The sequence below is a fragment of the Artibeus jamaicensis genome, unplaced genomic scaffold, assembly GCF_021234435.1.
Source record: "Artibeus jamaicensis isolate MK-2021 breed Jamaican fruit bat unplaced genomic scaffold, CSHL_Jam_final contig_354, whole genome shotgun sequence".
Taxonomy (NCBI): Eukaryota; Metazoa; Chordata; class Mammalia; order Chiroptera; family Phyllostomidae; genus Artibeus; species Artibeus jamaicensis.
In genome coordinates this window covers 8,024,734-8,042,097 of record NW_026521803.1, presented here as the reverse complement: position 1 = coordinate 8,042,097, position 17,364 = coordinate 8,024,734, and the positions used below count along the sequence as shown (strand labels likewise).

Genomic DNA, 17,364 nt, shown 5'->3' with positions numbered 1-17,364 from the left:
TACCTTCAATATACAGGTTCTACTTACCATTTCTACATATTTTCCTTTTAAATATTATTCATTAAATTTAAAAAGCATGTATAGAAACAACTAGCTAGCTCTAAAGATAACACTATAAAATCCCCTCAGACCTCAAGCTATATAAAATGTCATTATCCCTAATATTTTAATGAACAAAAAAATCAGGTTATGAAATATAATTTAATAGCAGAGATAGTCTACCTATATATCTGTCTAAAGACTGTCTTGCTATTAGCCAGGGTAACAGTTTTCCTCTTTCCTATTTTCTCTGCAGTGCTGCTAAGTATAGTGACAGCCGCATCAGGCTTTCCTGGTCTCAGCGCAGGCTCAGTGAAAATCTGAGAAATGTAAGTGGAAAAATGAGAGATCGCTTTATTTGGCAGTGCTTTAAAAAAAAAAAGGCAGGACAAATGGCAAAGCAGTGTTTGAACCACAGGATGAACAATCAATAGGCAGAAAGCAAGATAGAGGCTTCCTCAGCTTTTGGATCGACAATCGACAGCTGAGAGACTATTTTTTGCTATGGTTGACTAAATATGGTCAGGGAAGAGAGAGGCACAAGAGAGCCTGTTTGCCTGGGAGTGCATGTTTCAAATGCTTAGCCTCCTATAAAGCTGTAACAGTTTAGCCTGTGTTCACTGAGGGAAGAATTTAAGTTAACCTCTGTAGTGACCATGTGGAAATCCTGACCTTGCTTGCAGAATTGACCTCTGGATATGACAAGGTAGCGTCAATATAAATTTACCATTTAATCCTGGAAACTAAAAACAAACAAAAAAATTTCACAGCAAGAAAGATGCAGAATTATTTCCTGAGAAGCAGAAGAATCCAATGTATTCTGGTGGGCAAAGGAAAATAGTGTGAATGTTTTATGTTACTTGGGAGGAATAAGGTGTGTGTGTTTTTTTTGGTTTTTCATCTTTTTTAGGTTATAAATTAACCTACTCTGCAACTTTTCCCCCTCTTCTAAAGCATTTCATCTGAGAAATAAGGGACAGAGCAATCTTCTTTGTTTGCTTAACTTTCTGTACAGCAGATACAAGGTACTCGTATCTGTATAATACTGGTAATATAACATTCCAAATCAAATAGCCAGTGTTGATTCAATTTTACTGTTTTTTTTTTTTCTTTGTAAGGGTTAAGGGTAGAGAGAGGTAAAAGCTGGCTGATTTATTTTTGTTCATTTGTTTTTCAAATTTATCTTAAAAGGAGAGATTCCGTGTTCACTGACTTCCCTCTTACTTCACCTCACCGGCTCAGGAAAAGAAGTGCTGAATCAGCGGATAGAGTGAAGGAACAATCAAGATGAGATGGCTGCTGCTGATGTGACTCTCTAGGTCATTATCTCTCTTCCTGCTGCAAACGCTACATGACACTAAGTTTTCAGGTAACAGAGCAACTGTAAGGCCTGTACTTTTATGGATGCTTATGAATGCTTACCTATTATTGACTCAACATATATGCTTTTTTTTTTACTGTTAGGTTAAATTCTATTTGGTCCCAGTCTACTTTCACAGTTCAAGTATAGAGCTTATGTAGTGTAAAAGGGGAATGTTGTTCAAATGCCATGACAGATAAACTCTTGATCTCAAAAAAGTACAAATCCATTAATGTCATTCATGTCATTAAAGATTTAGTCTTTACTGTTTGAGATTACATGATTTTGCATTCCAAGTTAAATTACACCTTGCTTACAAACAAAGTATGCTATCTTTTAAAAAACACTAACTTTTAGAGGGTTTAATCAACTAAGAAACAGCAGAACACAAAATACTTTTTAATACATACTCTGAGTTGGCCACAGAAATAACCCAGAACGTGCCAGGTGAAGTTCTGCCACTGCGGCGCTGACACTGCTGTAGTACTGGGCTCTCCCCTGCCACATTCTAATTTGCTTTCTGTGAGCTACACTAGCTATTTATCACAGGCTGCAGAAATTCTTTCCCTGACTTTTTTTCTCCTCTCCCGCATCTGAACTTTTTACAGTTTTCTTTTAAATTAACTGTTTACTACCATAATAATTAACGGCAACTTACCAACTATTATTTCTTTTAATGAGGAATGATCAAGCTAAAACCCAGTGCTAACACCTTTCAGATCTTTTAAGTAAGACTTTGGAAAAGTTAACTACTTTGGTAGTTATCTTTTATATTAAAAAAAAAAAGATCAAATGAGCTCAACTCACCAAAATTCAGTATTTATATACATCTGTTTGAATTTGTGTTTAACCCAAAAAGAAGCACCAAAATGTAAAATTCAGGTTAGTAACTAACGAAGACAAAGGAATGATAAAGAGGTTTTCAAATAATCATGAGTTCTTATCTGTAACCTTAAAAAAAAACTACAAAAAATTTATCATCTTTAAAAATTCAGTTTACTCCTACTCTAAAAAGATCTGTTTTTTCTCCTTGTCATTTCAACTTTAGGGACATTATCAAAAGAAGTCCTAACTGGTTAATACTTTAAGTTTTTAATAAGATTTCTAGTCTGTAAAAACAATCTGTACCAAATTAACTACTATCTACTTGTAGGATCTAGAACCAGACCACAAAATAAGAAGAAATTCATCCTGAAAACTCCGAAGAAACACTAGGTTGATCTTACCAATTTCTGAATACACTCCCTAAAACTTCACCGACTCTGAATCTCTTGCCAAAAGGACCAAACCAGGACAAAGTTCAACAGATAACTGGTCAGTGTTTAGAAGTGTATGTCCACCAACAAGGAACCATCATAAATAGCATTAATGCAATACTTCAGGTAAATTTTTTACGAAGTTCAGTCTTTCATAGTCTCTGCAAATGATCTACCATTGCTCTACATCAGTAAGTTGAATGTCTTACTAACAAATGGGAAAATAAAACATTTCATGTTTTTACAGCTAATAACTTAGTAATACCTACTCAGAGTACATACTTCTTTATGTACCCATATGAACATACAATGCTATGGAATGTAAAGAAGTATGTATTTTTGGTAGGCAATAAACCACCAAGAGAGAAATAAGCTGCACCTAAAAGAAGCCCTTGCTTCTTTTTATGTGAATGACCTTCATATGGTATGTTAACCTGGAATCAAACAGATGACCTTTGGAAATAATATCAAAAAATGCACCTACTTCTTATACATGCAAACTAAATGTCACTAAGATTTATATTCTGTGAAAGAAAAAAGCTCTACTTAGATTTTAAATTATCATAAAACTCCTTTTAAATCTTACATTTAAAAGATAAGACATTGTACATTTTTAAATCTAGTATTCACATGATTAAAATCTGAATCCCAAAAAACCCCCAGTATTACTAGCACCAAAGAATGACAGATATACATGACCTAGTTTCTGTTTCAACAATTTGATCTTAATTTAAGTATATCACAGTACAGTTGTCTGATTTATTAAGATAAACAAGATACAACAAAAGCTGATTTCATTTACACTTTAATAGCTATTCTTCATATTTTGATAAATTTATAATTTAATTAATATTAAAGGAATTCCTGAAGCAAGTTTTGTTGTTTTAGGTTTTCTCTTATGAAAGCTATAGACATACTCATAATTTTAAAAGACTTTAAGTAAAATTCTACCCTCAAAACAAAACCCTCAAAAACAAAAAAAACAAACAAAAAAAGTGATCCTTGTCTTTCTCAAGTTTATCAGGTCCTTACGCTAAGTTAGTACTCAGAATAAATTAAAATGTAAGATTTATGCAAGAAAATCACAAAATTCTGGACCACAGTTTGAAGTCAAAACAGGGCATGTTTAGTAACAGACTGCCAAATACCTAAAAGAAATTAATTTATTATCTATGTTAAACTTTGAATTTGTTTCATCCAAAGGGGGCACACAAAATGAAAACACTATAGTTAAGAAAACAATTTACACAGAAAGAACAACCTTCTTTTAATGGTACTATGCAATTACAACTCCATTTTTAGAATCATGATGGACTCATTTTATTTACTGTATATTAGAGATATCAAAATATATCTATTTTATACAAAATGCATTTTGTATTATGTTTATATATTAATAAAAATTACACTCAACAAAGTATAACAACATCCATTTGAGCTATTATGATAGGCTTACATTAAAATAAATACTAATATTCTCATCATTTCTTAGTAAAAGTATTTTTTCAACTGGAATATTTAGACATGTACAAAAAGCATTAATATTTTAAAATTTCTGTGTCTCACAAGCGAAACAGAAATGGCTATAAAGTTAACAATAGTTAATTTTCTGTTTAATAAGATAACTAGATAGTTAATTGTTAATAAGTGATTTTCATTTTATCAGACTATAAAAACGAGAGATGACCATTAGATATGATAGCATATAAGTTATTGCATGCTTACTAGAAATTATAAAATGCTCGTAATTTTATAATTCTATATTTCAAAGAAAAAAAAAACAGTTCAAAGCTTAATACTTAAGCAAAGCCCTTCTTTCTGATCATCCACAAAAGAATGGCAATGTGTATTTAAGTTTAACTACATGTGCCCTAAATACCAAAAACTGAAAATACATACCTCAAAAGCAGAGGTTCCTCTATAAAACTATTCAAAGGGTACTACTATACCCATGTTTCATAATGAAAAATTATATTCATTACTCTACAGGCATAAAAGTTTTTAATTTAAAACATCCCAGCAACTAAGAATCTTGTGGTTATAATATTAAGAGTATATGTAATCCTTAGGGGAAAAAATGGCAGCATCTGTTATTCATTTTAAAAAGTAAAATTACATACTGATTCTAGTGCTTACAAGTTTAACTTAGCATATCTAAGAGTATTTTCAATCACTCTAAAATGTCACATTCATCAGTTAGGTCAGCTGTTCATTTTTAACTTAGTACATACTAAACTCTGGGCATCTGCTGACACTGGTGTAACTCAAACATTTCAACTGTCTCTCTGACAGGGATAACAGATGCTGACATTATCAAATGCTGTACTATTTTTTTTCCATGGCCTCTCCTTGCCCCGATATGGCCAGTATATGAAACTGAACTGCCATCCAAAAGCACACTTGAGCAACTGGATCTGCTAAACAGCTCCCATATAACTAGTAAAAATAGAAGCCAGTTTTGCTGCTATCTTCAGCACTTAAGTCCAGGCAATTTAACACCTGTTTCACTTCCATTCTAATAAAAGATGGAGAAATTATAGTTATATTAATTTCACCAGCAGCATGATACTGACTAACCAACAGATGCAGAATAAACTTAATATGAGAATTATTTGAATACTGCCTGAATTAGTGTTGACCTTTTCCCAGTTTAGTTCAAAACAGTAACTATTTCTTAACTCTTTTTATTTCACTGAGAGCACTTACTTTCACAGGCAAACTATAATTTCTTAAACTTTTATTTTAACCAAATATATTTCAGGAGATTTTTCTTTCTGATATTGAAATGCAACACTGATATTATAACAAAAATTTGCTATACATAGTTTTAATTGTATACTTTAATACTCAAACTCACAGACTATAGCTAACCCACCATAACTCAATGTATTATTAAACTGATAATGAGGCATAACTAGGCAATCTGTACAGAGAATTCATTTAAGGAAATAGACTTTTAAAAGGGTTAAATTACTAACCTATGATTTTACTACATAAGTAAAAACAAAGAAAAATAAGCTGGCATGCATGGTAGTTCCTTTCAACTCAAGTCCAAGTAATACACTGAATACATGTGCAGTCTATTTATAAACCAAAGGGTACAGCTACTTTCTTAAAGCCACTCCTATTCCTCCACCCCCTGTCAACAACTTCCTATTAGTCCTCAAGTATAATACTACAAAAAGCAGGACAGGAGAAAAGTATGACTAGCAATATTCTTTTCCTAACCTGTTAGGTTACTTACTTGGTTTACAGCCTAGAGATAAGTATAAAAAATTACTCTGAAATGTGTTAATATCTATTTGTTCTTTTAAATGTTGTTGGTTTTAAAATAGGTTATTGTCTACATTTAAGAATTAAGTAAAGGTGTTAAAAACAAAGATGACATTGATGATTCTTTAATGTATTAACAACATGTTAAAGGGTAAAGACTTCTGTACTTTTATAGCAGGAAACAGTAGGAAAAGTGCTTTCAAAATAGAAAATTCTACATTCAATGACTGAAGTACTGATATGAGAATCTAATATTTATGGAAGGTCCATAACTATAATTTTACAAATAAAAAGCATTTTAACTGTTTTGGAACCCAAACTAGCACCACCACAATGCTTTGCTAGAGCTGGTAAAATGGAACCAAATCGCCTCTTCAATGGATTTGGTCCCCTTCAACCAGCTGTAGCTATGCATTGATTACTACAAGACAGCCAGTGTTTTCATCTATGAGTGCCAGACATGTCAACTAACTTCAACTCATTTAAATTATCCAGATTTTGCTCTAAATTAAAAAACTATTGTTACCGTTAATTCTTGTAAGAGTTACAGTGGTTAACAATGTTTATAAAAAGCTTTATGAAAAATGTGTGGATGACAAGGATTATAAATAAAACAATTTTACTTATTTATGGTCTCCTGGTATTAAATTTCTTAACCTTTAAAAAAGAAATAGTAATGAAATATAGGCTATGATTAATAATAATAATAATAATAAAAGAACAACTTCCACCCTGGGTGGTATGTGGATTGAATGCTGGCCTGCAAACCAAAGGGTCACTGATTTGATTCCTAGTCAGGGCACATGCCTGGGTTGCAAGCCAGGCTCCTGATGGGGGGCACACAGGAGCAACCACACATTGATGTTTCGCTCTTTCTCCCCCTCTTCCCCTCTCTCTAAAAATAAATAAATAAAATCTTTAAAACAATAATAATAATAATAATAAAAAACTTCCTTCAGAGGGAGAAAATATCTGGGAAGGTGACCTAAAACCTTCCTGAAACAATAACAAGAATGCCATACTGTGGTTTACATGCACACATTTTAAATTAAAGAAAAATATAACGTTACATGAAATAACACCAAAAATGTTGGGGTCACTATCTTCCACAGAATTAACACTTATTTTTACTGTTACTTACCTGAATATTGATAGATAAGGTAAAAAAGATGGTGATATTGCAAAATATCTTGTGAAGAAACAAACAGTATCTAATTCTTCCAATCCTGAACCCAAAGTCCTTAATTCTCAAAAAAGTAAGAAAATGCTAAGGACTGCTTCTGTTCACTCGTGTGGATATTCAGCCCTCTGTACTTGTTTCCTCAGTTATAAAATAAACTCTTCTAGTAATAACATTCTATGACTCTCCTCACTCTTTCTGTCTTTGTCCTTCACAAAAAAAATCTACACAAGCCTCTCTCAATGGAAAGAAAATGACAAGTGATCCAATATCACTCTAATTTTCTTATTGACAGCAATAAAAGTGTAGATGATGTAATGTGCTTTAATAAATAATGATAAAGATATGAGCAATTAATGAAGGATTACTAATGGCAAGCAGTGGTTTAAAAACTAAATGCTCACACAATCCTCAACTCCTGATCACTCCTCCATTTCAAAGTAAGTATCATCCCCTAAAAGAATATGGGCAAAGAAAGGTATATGTATCAAAAAATAAATTTTATCACTTCACTCAAGTTAATAATAGACCTTCTTGCTTGCATTAAATATACCTGTCAGCCACATTATGCATTACCAGGAACATGGTGTTTGAGAGTAGATGCATGGACACATACAAGAGAAAACAGACATTCTATAATTTGATTGTCTCTCAGCTACTTTTTATATACAGCATGTTTAGAGTTTGTAAGAAAAGAAAACCATTACACACCCAAGATATGGTCCAGATCATCGAATCTCTCTACATTCAACAGTTTGATTTACAGTCTCAGAATTTTAAAAGTTAAATAAGGTATCATAATATTCTACATGGAAAACATGATCTGTTCACATATTCAGTAAGATTTAGTACATGTATTTGTGCGAATGAGTAGGTAAGTAAATAAGAAATGCCTGTGTAGTTACCTTAGCGCTAATCTGAAAATATATCATATCATGTAGTTCACTCATATTTTGCTGTTGCTTTTCACATTCAATAAATATTAAAAAATTTATAAATAACACTATCTAAAGTAAATTGATAATATTGTTATCAGAGCCTCTAAGATACCTACCAATTGGTTTTTGAAAGCTCTGCAGAGAATACTACTAATTTGTTTTCATATCTGAGAGCCCTAAAAACTTAAAAGCAGAGAAAAATGCAACATCCTTACAGAAAGTACCTAAGTAATATGCTGATCAATGTTACTAACCCAAAGAAATTTCATTTTCACTTTTAACAACAAGAATGCTTTCTATTCTTCATTTAAATCTGAAATTTTACCTGTACATAAAAAGGAAAGGTAATAAGGCTAACTCTAGGGAAAACAATTCTATAACATCGAATATTAGAATATATAAACAGCACTGTCTGTAGTTAAGATTGCTTAAAATAAAAAAAAAACATACTGTAACTGCATTCTAAAATGCTCCAAACTTTACAAAGCATGACCAAAGTACTCAGTGTTTCACAGCAAAAACATGTTCTTTTCCACAATTCTGAAGAAAAGAATGCTTTATAACGCTTTCTCTTAACGTCTTTCAGTTACTGTCACATTATGAAGAAACACCAAAATCTGCTTTGAAATCTGGCATCTCTACTGACCCGCACCTTTAAAATCGAGATTTCAAAGTACATTCTTCAACAACATCAGACATTTAGACATATTTTTGATGACCAGGAAAATATATTTTCTTTTAGAAAAGCATATCTATTAGATAAGTCTACTGTGTTACTGTGTTATTATTGTGATTTACTGTTATGTTATTGACTTATTGCTGAAAAATTATTAACTAAAAGCAAAATTAGGAAATAGAATGTTACTTAAATTCCAGATATGTACACATGCACATGCAAATCTTGGAAACTTTTCCACATTATTAACCAAAATAAATTAAAACAGTTATAAGTAAATATCTGTGCTGGTATTAAATTATAGTTAAAATGATGTAAATAATTTACTCTGGAGAAAATACAAACATTCTAACAAAGGGAAAAACTTAAATAGCTAAAAATTATACTAACTAAAGTGCCACAATTATAACTAAAACTGTCTACACATGAAGTCTAATAGGTAAGCCAAGTATACTACAGAAGTATAACTGTAATAAAAAATGACAAATAAAGGACTTCCAGCCATCTTAGATGGTGGCGTAGGTAGACACACTGTGACTTCTTGCACAAGCAAAATAAGAACAACAAAAATTCAGAAACAAAAAAACAACCAGAACTAACAGAAAATTGAACTGTATGGAAGTCGGACAGCCAAGGAGCTGAAATAGACACAGTCATCCAGATCAGTAGGCAGGGCTGAGTCCGGCCGCCAAATGGAGAGGAGTCACAGCGCAAGAAACAGCGACACTGGGCTCACAAGGCACGCTGGGTGCACAAGAGAGCAGAGAGCAGACCCTGGGCCGCAGGCAGCAATTGTGAAGGAAGGCACTGCGTGCAAGGTGGCTGGCTGACCAGGTGGCAGGAAAATAACTGGGGACCAAGACAGACCGCACAACCCAGGGTCCCAGAGCCAGAGAAATAAAGCCTCAAAACACCGATTGAAAACACCTGTGAGGGTTGAGGTGCCAGGAGAGACTCCCAGCTTCACAGGAGATTTCATCAGAGAGACCCACAGGGTCCTAGAATGCACACAAGCCCACTCACATGGGAATCAGCACCAGAAAGGCCCAATTTGCTTGGGGGAAGTGGCAGAAGGGACTGAGGTCTGACAGAGAGCAGAGAAAGCGCCATATCCCCTCTCTAACCCTGCCCCCCACATATAGTGTCACAACCCAGTGAACACCTAAGGCTCCACCCTCTAGTACATAACAGGCAAAACAAGACAGAAAAAAAAAAAAAACGGCCCAAACAGAAGAACAGATCAGAGTTCCAGAACAAATACAACTATGTGACCAAGAGATAGCCAACCTATCAGATACACAGTTTAAAGCACTGGTGATCAGGATGCTCATAGAACTGGCTGATTTTAGTCACAAATTAGATGATAAAATGAAGGTTACACTAAGTGAAATGAAGAAAAACGCACAGGGAACCAAGAGTGATGGGAAGGAGACTGGGACTCAAATCAATGGAGAGGACCAGAAGGAAGAAAGAAACAACCAAACAGAAAAAAAAAAGAAAAAACAAGAATTCAGAAAAATGAGGAGAGGCTTAGGAACCTCCAGGACATCTTTAAACATTCCAACATCTGAATCATAGGGGTACCAGAAGGAGAAGAGGAAGAACAACATGTGGAAACTTATTCGAACAAATAATAAAGGAGAACTTCCCTAATCTGGGAAAGGAAATAGATTTCCAGGGAGTCCAGGAAGCTCAGAGTCCCAAAGAATGTGGACCCAAAAAGGAACACACCAAGGCACATCATATTGCATTAGCCAAGATTAAAATGAAGGAGACAATCCTAGAAGCAGCAAGAGATAAGGGGACAGTCACCTACAAAGGAGTTCCCATCAGACTGTTAGCTGATTTCTCAAAAGAGACCTTACAGGCAAGAAGGGGCTGGAAAGAAGTTTTCCAAGTCATGAAATCCAAAGACCTACATCCAAGACTGCTCTATCCAGCAAAGCTTTTATTTAGAATAGAAGGGCAGATAAAGTGCTTCTCAGATAAGTTCAAATTCAAGGAGTTCATCATCACCAAGCCCTTATTTTATGAAATGTTAAATAGGGACTTATCTAAGAAAAAGAAGATAAAAAACATGTATAGTGAAATGACAGCAAACTCATAATTATTAACAAACACATCTAAAACAAAAGTGAACAACTAGAACAGGAACAGAACCACAGAAATGGAGATCACATGGAGGAACAGCAACAGGGGAGTGGGAAGGGAAGAAGGGGGGAGAAGGTACAGAGAATAAGTAGCACAGATGGTAGGTAGAAAATGAACAGGGGGAGGGCAAGAACAGTATGGGAAATATAAAAGCTCAAGACCCTGGACATGAACTAAAGGGGGGAATGTGGGTGGGAGAGGGTATGCAGGGTGGAGGGGAATGAAGGGGGGGAAATGGGACAACTGTAATGGCATAATCAATAAAATATATTAAAAATTTTTTTAAATGACAATACATTAAAATGTTTTAATTCAAGGTAATAGATTCATTAGGTTATATAAAGTGCTTATAAGGAGAAAATGTTAGTATATTTGTTAATCATATTTAATATTTTATTCAAAAAATGCTAAGTCATGAGGTTCTAGAAATAATAACATACCATAATAAGTTTTCCCAAATAAGTAATAGGGCCAAACACTTTTTAAAAAAATTCTGAGTATACCAAAAATAATTCCTTCTGTTTTATGTCATCATTGGCCAATACAAGAAAAGAAAAATGAATTTTAAGAATAAGAAATTTGATATGAAAAAACAATTCAAAACAACCCAACTCTCAATTACAACTGATATATGTTATATCATTTTCTGATACTTTTCAGTGGCTAATTAAAATCACACTCTTTATCTTGTAACCTATAGTCACAACCACATAAAATGCCTTAAGAAAACAAGAATAAAGAAGACACAGCACTTTAATTGAAGCACCGCTTTGTTATAAAATGAAAGTGGTTTTTTTCCCTTGTTAAAAAAAATGTCACCTCACACCAATTGTCTGTCTGGAGGTGACAGATAAATGTTTAGGGGAATTCTCAAGAATTGAAGAAATAGTAGTATATTTTCTTCTCTGTATACAGGCTTAGCATTATTAAACATACTATGCTTACTTTCAATAAAGTGAAAACAATTCAAAATATTTAAGAGTTACGCATTTCCTAAACTCTTAAATTTTCAGCTTATCTTAAACTTTACAATTTAATATTTAATCTAAATCCCCTCAATAAAACCTTTTTGCCCATTCTAATCTGAAGTAATCGCTCTGCTTAAACTCCTAACAGCTTCACTATAGAATTTATTTCATATTTAACCATATGCATTTTAATGATATCTAACAGTGTCCAGATAGTAAAATTGAGAATAACATTTACAGAGTCCCTACTACAGCCAAGGCATTGTGGGAAACAGACAGATGAATATGTGTGCCACAACTTGAACAGAGAGGAACATAAAAACACACACACTAAGGTATAGCACAAAGAAGACTAATTATAAGTGCAGTAAAATAAGAACACAGAGCAAGGAAGAATAGGGCAAACAGAAAGTAATTTCAATGGTGAGATCAAGTAGTACTGGAAGATGGTTAAGATGAAAAAGAGGGATGAGAACATCCTCATGAAAAAATGCTTAAGTGTAAAGGAAGAAAGCAGACAATCTTAGGAAAGGATGTAGTGTAATGTAGCTGAAGGTCAAGGTGGGCACTGGACTTTTATTTAGTGAAAGAGGGTTAGAAAGACTTCAGGACACATCGGAAATGGGTGAATGCCAGGTCAAAGTGTAGAGATTTTATTCTATGTACAATAGAGAGCAAATAAAGATTTGGGAACAGAATAGGGAAGCCATTAGATTTACATTTTTAAAATGGTAATTTAGTAGTTACATGAAAGTTAAGTCAGAGATAAAACTGAAATCAAGTTCAAACTAATTAGAAAGATACTGTAAGAGTCTAGGTAAAAAGTGTCAAAACTTAACTAGGTCAGCAACAATGAAAATAGAAGGAATGGAATGGATCAGAAAGACCTGTAGAATAGATACAATTTTAGAACTAATTGGAAGTTCAGAATCAGTGAGAGAGTAGTCAAAGTAACCCTAATCAAAGAGGCAGCAATGAGATTCAACATTAATAATAAATTCTCAGTTAAACAATCCCCCCATCTCTCTGAAAATAAATAAATAACATCTTCTGAGGGGTTAAAATGAGATAATGCATGTAACCACTTAGTAAGGGCCTGGCATTTTGTGATATCTTGTCTTCTATCTGAAAGGCAGGGAACATACAGTACTATTTTGTCTCCTTCAGAATGCCAAAAGATTGTAATTTGAAAAAAATAAATGAAGACATAATCTAAAATACAGTCATTTATTTCAACCAACATTATATACCCCTTTGTTATGAGTATCAACAAGCAATACCAATAAAATCCTTTTGTTCTCAGCCCTGACTGGCGTAGCTCAGTGGATTGAGCGCGGGCCTGCGAACCAGACAATCACAGTTCCATTCCCAGTCAGGGCACATGCCTGGGTTGCAGGCCAGTTCCCAGAAGGGGACGCACGAAAGGCAACCACACATTGATGTTTCTCCTCCTCTCTCCTTCCCTTCCCCTCTAAAGATAAATAAATAAAAATCTTAAAAAAAAATCCTTTTGTTCTCTGTGCTCACTCTCTGGAGTTGATCCTTAAAAAGCTAAAATAACGATATGATTTAAAATACTAAAATAAGCCAAAATTATTTTGTCAGTATCAGAAAAAGAGAACCAGTAACAAAAAAATAGTTTAAAATTGCATATAAAATGGTGACAGGCGGCATCTTTACCTGGGATTTCCTCTTAGTGCAGCATGGTGTAGAGCATTAAATCCATTATTGTTTGTAATGGTAACATCTGCTCCAGCTTCCAGAAGAACTGCCAGGATATCATCACGCTTCTTACTTATTGCATCATGAAGTGGGGTATCACCTTCAGAATCCTTTTTTTTTTAAGTTTAGAAAGATTTTCATTAGTTCTTTTTCAATCAGTCATCACACGTAGGTATTATTTTTAAAGATTTTATTTACTTATTTTTAGACAGAAGGAAAGAGAGGGAGAAAGAGAGGGAGCATCAATGTGTGGATGCCTCTCATGCACTCCCTAGTGGGGGCCTGGCCTGCAACCTAGGCATGTGCCCTGATTGGGAATTGAACTGGTGACCCTGTGATTCATAGGCTGGTGCTCAATCCACTGAACCACACCAGCCAGGGCATCACATGTAATTATTAATACTTATAATGAACTACTAAACAAAGAAACTAAAACAGGCTATATCTAACAACCATCAATAAAACATATCTGTGTGTTAAACTTAAATGCAGGCAGTATTATAGTAAACAGCATTATAGTAAATAAACTTATACCCAATCTAGATGTTAGACATAATAAACATGCTGTAGTTTTCCAAAGAAGAGGGCAAATAAAAGAAATTAAATACCCTCAAAATAATTAAGTAAATAACAAAAATAAATGAAGGGGAAAAGTGGCCAAAAAGATTTATTAGTTTAAAATGGCTATTCCATATTCCCACGATTACTTGTTGTACCCTGGAACTCCATACGAAACCTACAGCAGTCTCAGGGCTCCGCAGCAATGAATTTTTAAGTCAGTGGTTCTCCACTCTGGCTGAACTTTAGAATCTGCTAGGAAATACTGATACCCAAGCTGTTCTTCAGACCAACTAACCCAGAATCTCTGGGGCTGGGACCCAGGCATCAGTAGGTTTTCAGAGCTCTCCAGCTAAATACACTGTGCAGTCACAGTTGAGAATCATTACTCTAAACATTTTCAAAGGGCAGGAAAGAGACTAGTTAACTCAACGTGAAAACAAATGTAAAAGGAAATTTGGCAGTCTCAGTCTACCTTTTTTTCAAGCTGATTACTTTCTTCATTAATCAACTGCTTTAGCAATAAGTTGTTACTCATTATCAGTCATCTCCATAAATGGGTAATTTAGACTGCATTCATTTCGCAGTTTCATAAACACTATTTTCAGTAAGGCTGCATGCAGCCTAAACTATGGCATATATTATGCTTGCCAAATCCAGCCTGCCCCTATTTTTTATAAACAGTTTATTTACACAGCCACACACATTCACTTACATATCATCTATGGCTACCTTCATACTACTATGGCAGCATGGGATAACTATAGCAGAAATCATATGAAAGCTAAAAATATTACCTGGCCTTTCACAGACAGTTTGCCAATCCCAGGCATATATTCATCCACCCACATAAGAAATTCCTAAAACAAATTCAGTCCAACAAATCCACCTTCTATCCTCCTATGGCTCTAAAAAGTCATGGTCTCCAACTTGAGATGGGCTCTTAACCTGGTTGGAATAAACTTCTGCAGGCTCTCATCTGTTAGGCCTCTTGGTCCCTGCAGTAGCTATCCCAAACCTTCATCCAAAATCTTCTCAACTACTCTTTCTATACTGACCACTACCCACTCACTCTCAACAAATAATTTTGCCTTCCATTTCAGACAAAAAAAGTCAACAGGTGTAAATCTGCATTCCTTCAACAGATTATTACCTCCCAAGGCCTCCCCTGTCTTCTAATCCTGCCATCCACTCAGAAACTGTCAGTTCTAAAATGGCTGTATCTTGGAAATATTAGTCTATAAAAACCATCTAGCTAAACACAACCTCTGATTCTTTCAGTTCTTTTCAAACACATGGCTCCATTACTCCTGTTCTTCAATGCTTCTGTAAGACCAATCCAATTTGGTCTTAGAATTTTAATTCATCTGGTTGCTAAAATTGCGGATGGGAATAATCATTTCTTAGGTGACCCTTGCTTCAACAATTAGGTCCTAATATAATAAACAAACCCTAAAATGCTACAGATTTTCCAAAACAGAAAATCATCTAAAACTAGACTAATGACTACTAATGACCAAAATACTTAAATAAGGCTATAATTAAAATAATTTAGATAGCTATATAGTGACTATCAAGAAATGCAGCCTATTGCACTTCTTTCAGCTGCTGAAGTCCATGTCATAATCAAAAAGTTAAATCCAATCAACTCAATTCAAAAACTATTATTTTTACAAGGAAATCCCTATTCTCACCCCTTAATATAAAACCACTCTACTTGACACTTTCTTAAAAAGGTGTTTTTCTAAGAACGAACAACTGCCAATTTTATTACATTCTACATCTTTGGTATCACTATGACTGATCATATAAAAAAGCACTGTTAACAAAGGAATGCTTACCACTGAAGCTAGTACTTCCCTCTAATTAGATCCTAGTAATAACTACAGATATATTTCTTTAAAGGTGTTACCTGAAGACTGGGATGACAGCCAAAATCCAATAAAGTCTTCACAACCTGAAGATGACCTTTATTGACAGCAATATGGAGTGGTGTCTGTCTGCGTTTGTTGCGAGCATTCAAATCAGCACTGCCTCGATGTAGTACTTCTATAACAGCACCTTCATCTCCAAAAGCTGCATGGTGAACAGCTCTATCGCCATCTTTGTCCTAAACATCAGCATTAAAATCTGAATTAGTGAGTATTTTAGAAAAAAAATAAAACCTGAAACAATAATAATTCAAGAACCAAAATAATGGAAGAAAACACAGAATGGAGCCAATAAAATACCTACAAATTCACTTGATTAGTGATTAACTCCAAAAATAAATGATGAATCCTGGATCAACACAAGGGTGAATAAAAGTAGGTTTACAGTTATATGTGAAACTGTATTATTATTTATTTTTGTATTATTTACATTATAACTGTAAACCTACTTTTGCCTACCCATGGATATTATATCAGACATATCTTGAACCAATAGTATATCAGAAGTAGTTTGATTCTTCATTACTCTTAATTTATAAGGCATGATAGTAAGCCAATATTAGGAAAATGCTGATTTATAATACAACTATATAAACTTTTTTCCATTTAAAAATTTTACAAAAATTTTAAGGACATAAAAATTACACTAAAATTAGTTGAGTGATTTTAAAAAGAAGAAAGAATACCAAAAACTGTTACCTCAATTAGCTTTAAGGGGAGAAATATATCAACTTGTTAACATTGGTTATCTGTAGCTGGTGAGTATATACTTTTCTGTATACTCAAGAAGAGAAAAAAATTAAGTACCACTTTAAAAGATAAAAATGAAACACAAACTGGCATAACTTCATACATCAAAAATTCCAAAACTGTATCAGAAGAATCCAGTAGGTATGGCTCACCTTCTGTAGCAGGCACATGTCTTTTTTCTTTTTTTTAAGATTTTATTTTTATAGAGGAGGAAAGGGAAGGGAGAAAGAGAGGGAAAGAAACATCAATGTGTAGTTGTCTCTCCTGCACCCCACACCAGGGACCTGGCCCGCAACCCAGGTATGTGTCCTGACTAGGAATCAAACTGGTGACCCTTTGGTTCACAGGCCAGCACTCAATCCACTGAGCCACATCAGCCAGGGCAATAACAAGCATATTTCTGAGGAGATGAGAGGCAGACAAAGACCCAATTGCTTAATTTCTTTTTTCAAATGTAACAACTTTTTAAAGAGGAAAAAAATGCCTGTCCTGCCCATGAAGATTACACACACACACAGTCCATACCGAAAAGAAGTCTCATTACACTACCAGATGCAGATGG

The 17,364-nt window shown here is 34.2% G+C and overlaps 1 protein-coding gene and 1 long non-coding RNA gene across 4 annotated transcripts in view; one reads left to right on the top strand and one right to left on the bottom strand.

Annotated features, from left to right (window-relative positions):
• MIB1 (MIB E3 ubiquitin protein ligase 1) overlaps nucleotides 1-17,364 on the bottom strand; it is a 128,608-nt gene that overhangs the window by 41,425 nt on the left and 69,819 nt on the right. Inside the window, exons 11-12 of the mRNA XM_037161549.2 lie at nucleotides 16,034-16,231; nucleotides 13,522-13,673 (exon numbers count right to left, since the gene is read on the bottom strand). Coding sequence (XP_037017444.1) covers nucleotides 13,522-13,673; nucleotides 16,034-16,231 — 350 coding nt within the window. The remainder of the gene's footprint in view (nucleotides 1-13,521; nucleotides 13,674-16,033; nucleotides 16,232-17,364) is intronic.
• Nucleotides 631-16,094, top strand: LOC119061112 (uncharacterized). 3 transcript variants are annotated; one of them, XR_008391401.1, is made up of 4 exons: nucleotides 631-745; nucleotides 1,231-1,358; nucleotides 2,553-2,781; nucleotides 16,027-16,094. It is a non-coding gene; the product is annotated as an uncharacterized LOC119061112 (long non-coding RNA). The 3 variants fall into 3 exon arrangements; XR_008391403.1 differs by lacking the exon at nucleotides 2,553-2,781; XR_008391402.1 differs by lacking the exon at nucleotides 631-745 and having other exon boundaries at nucleotides 1,345-1,408.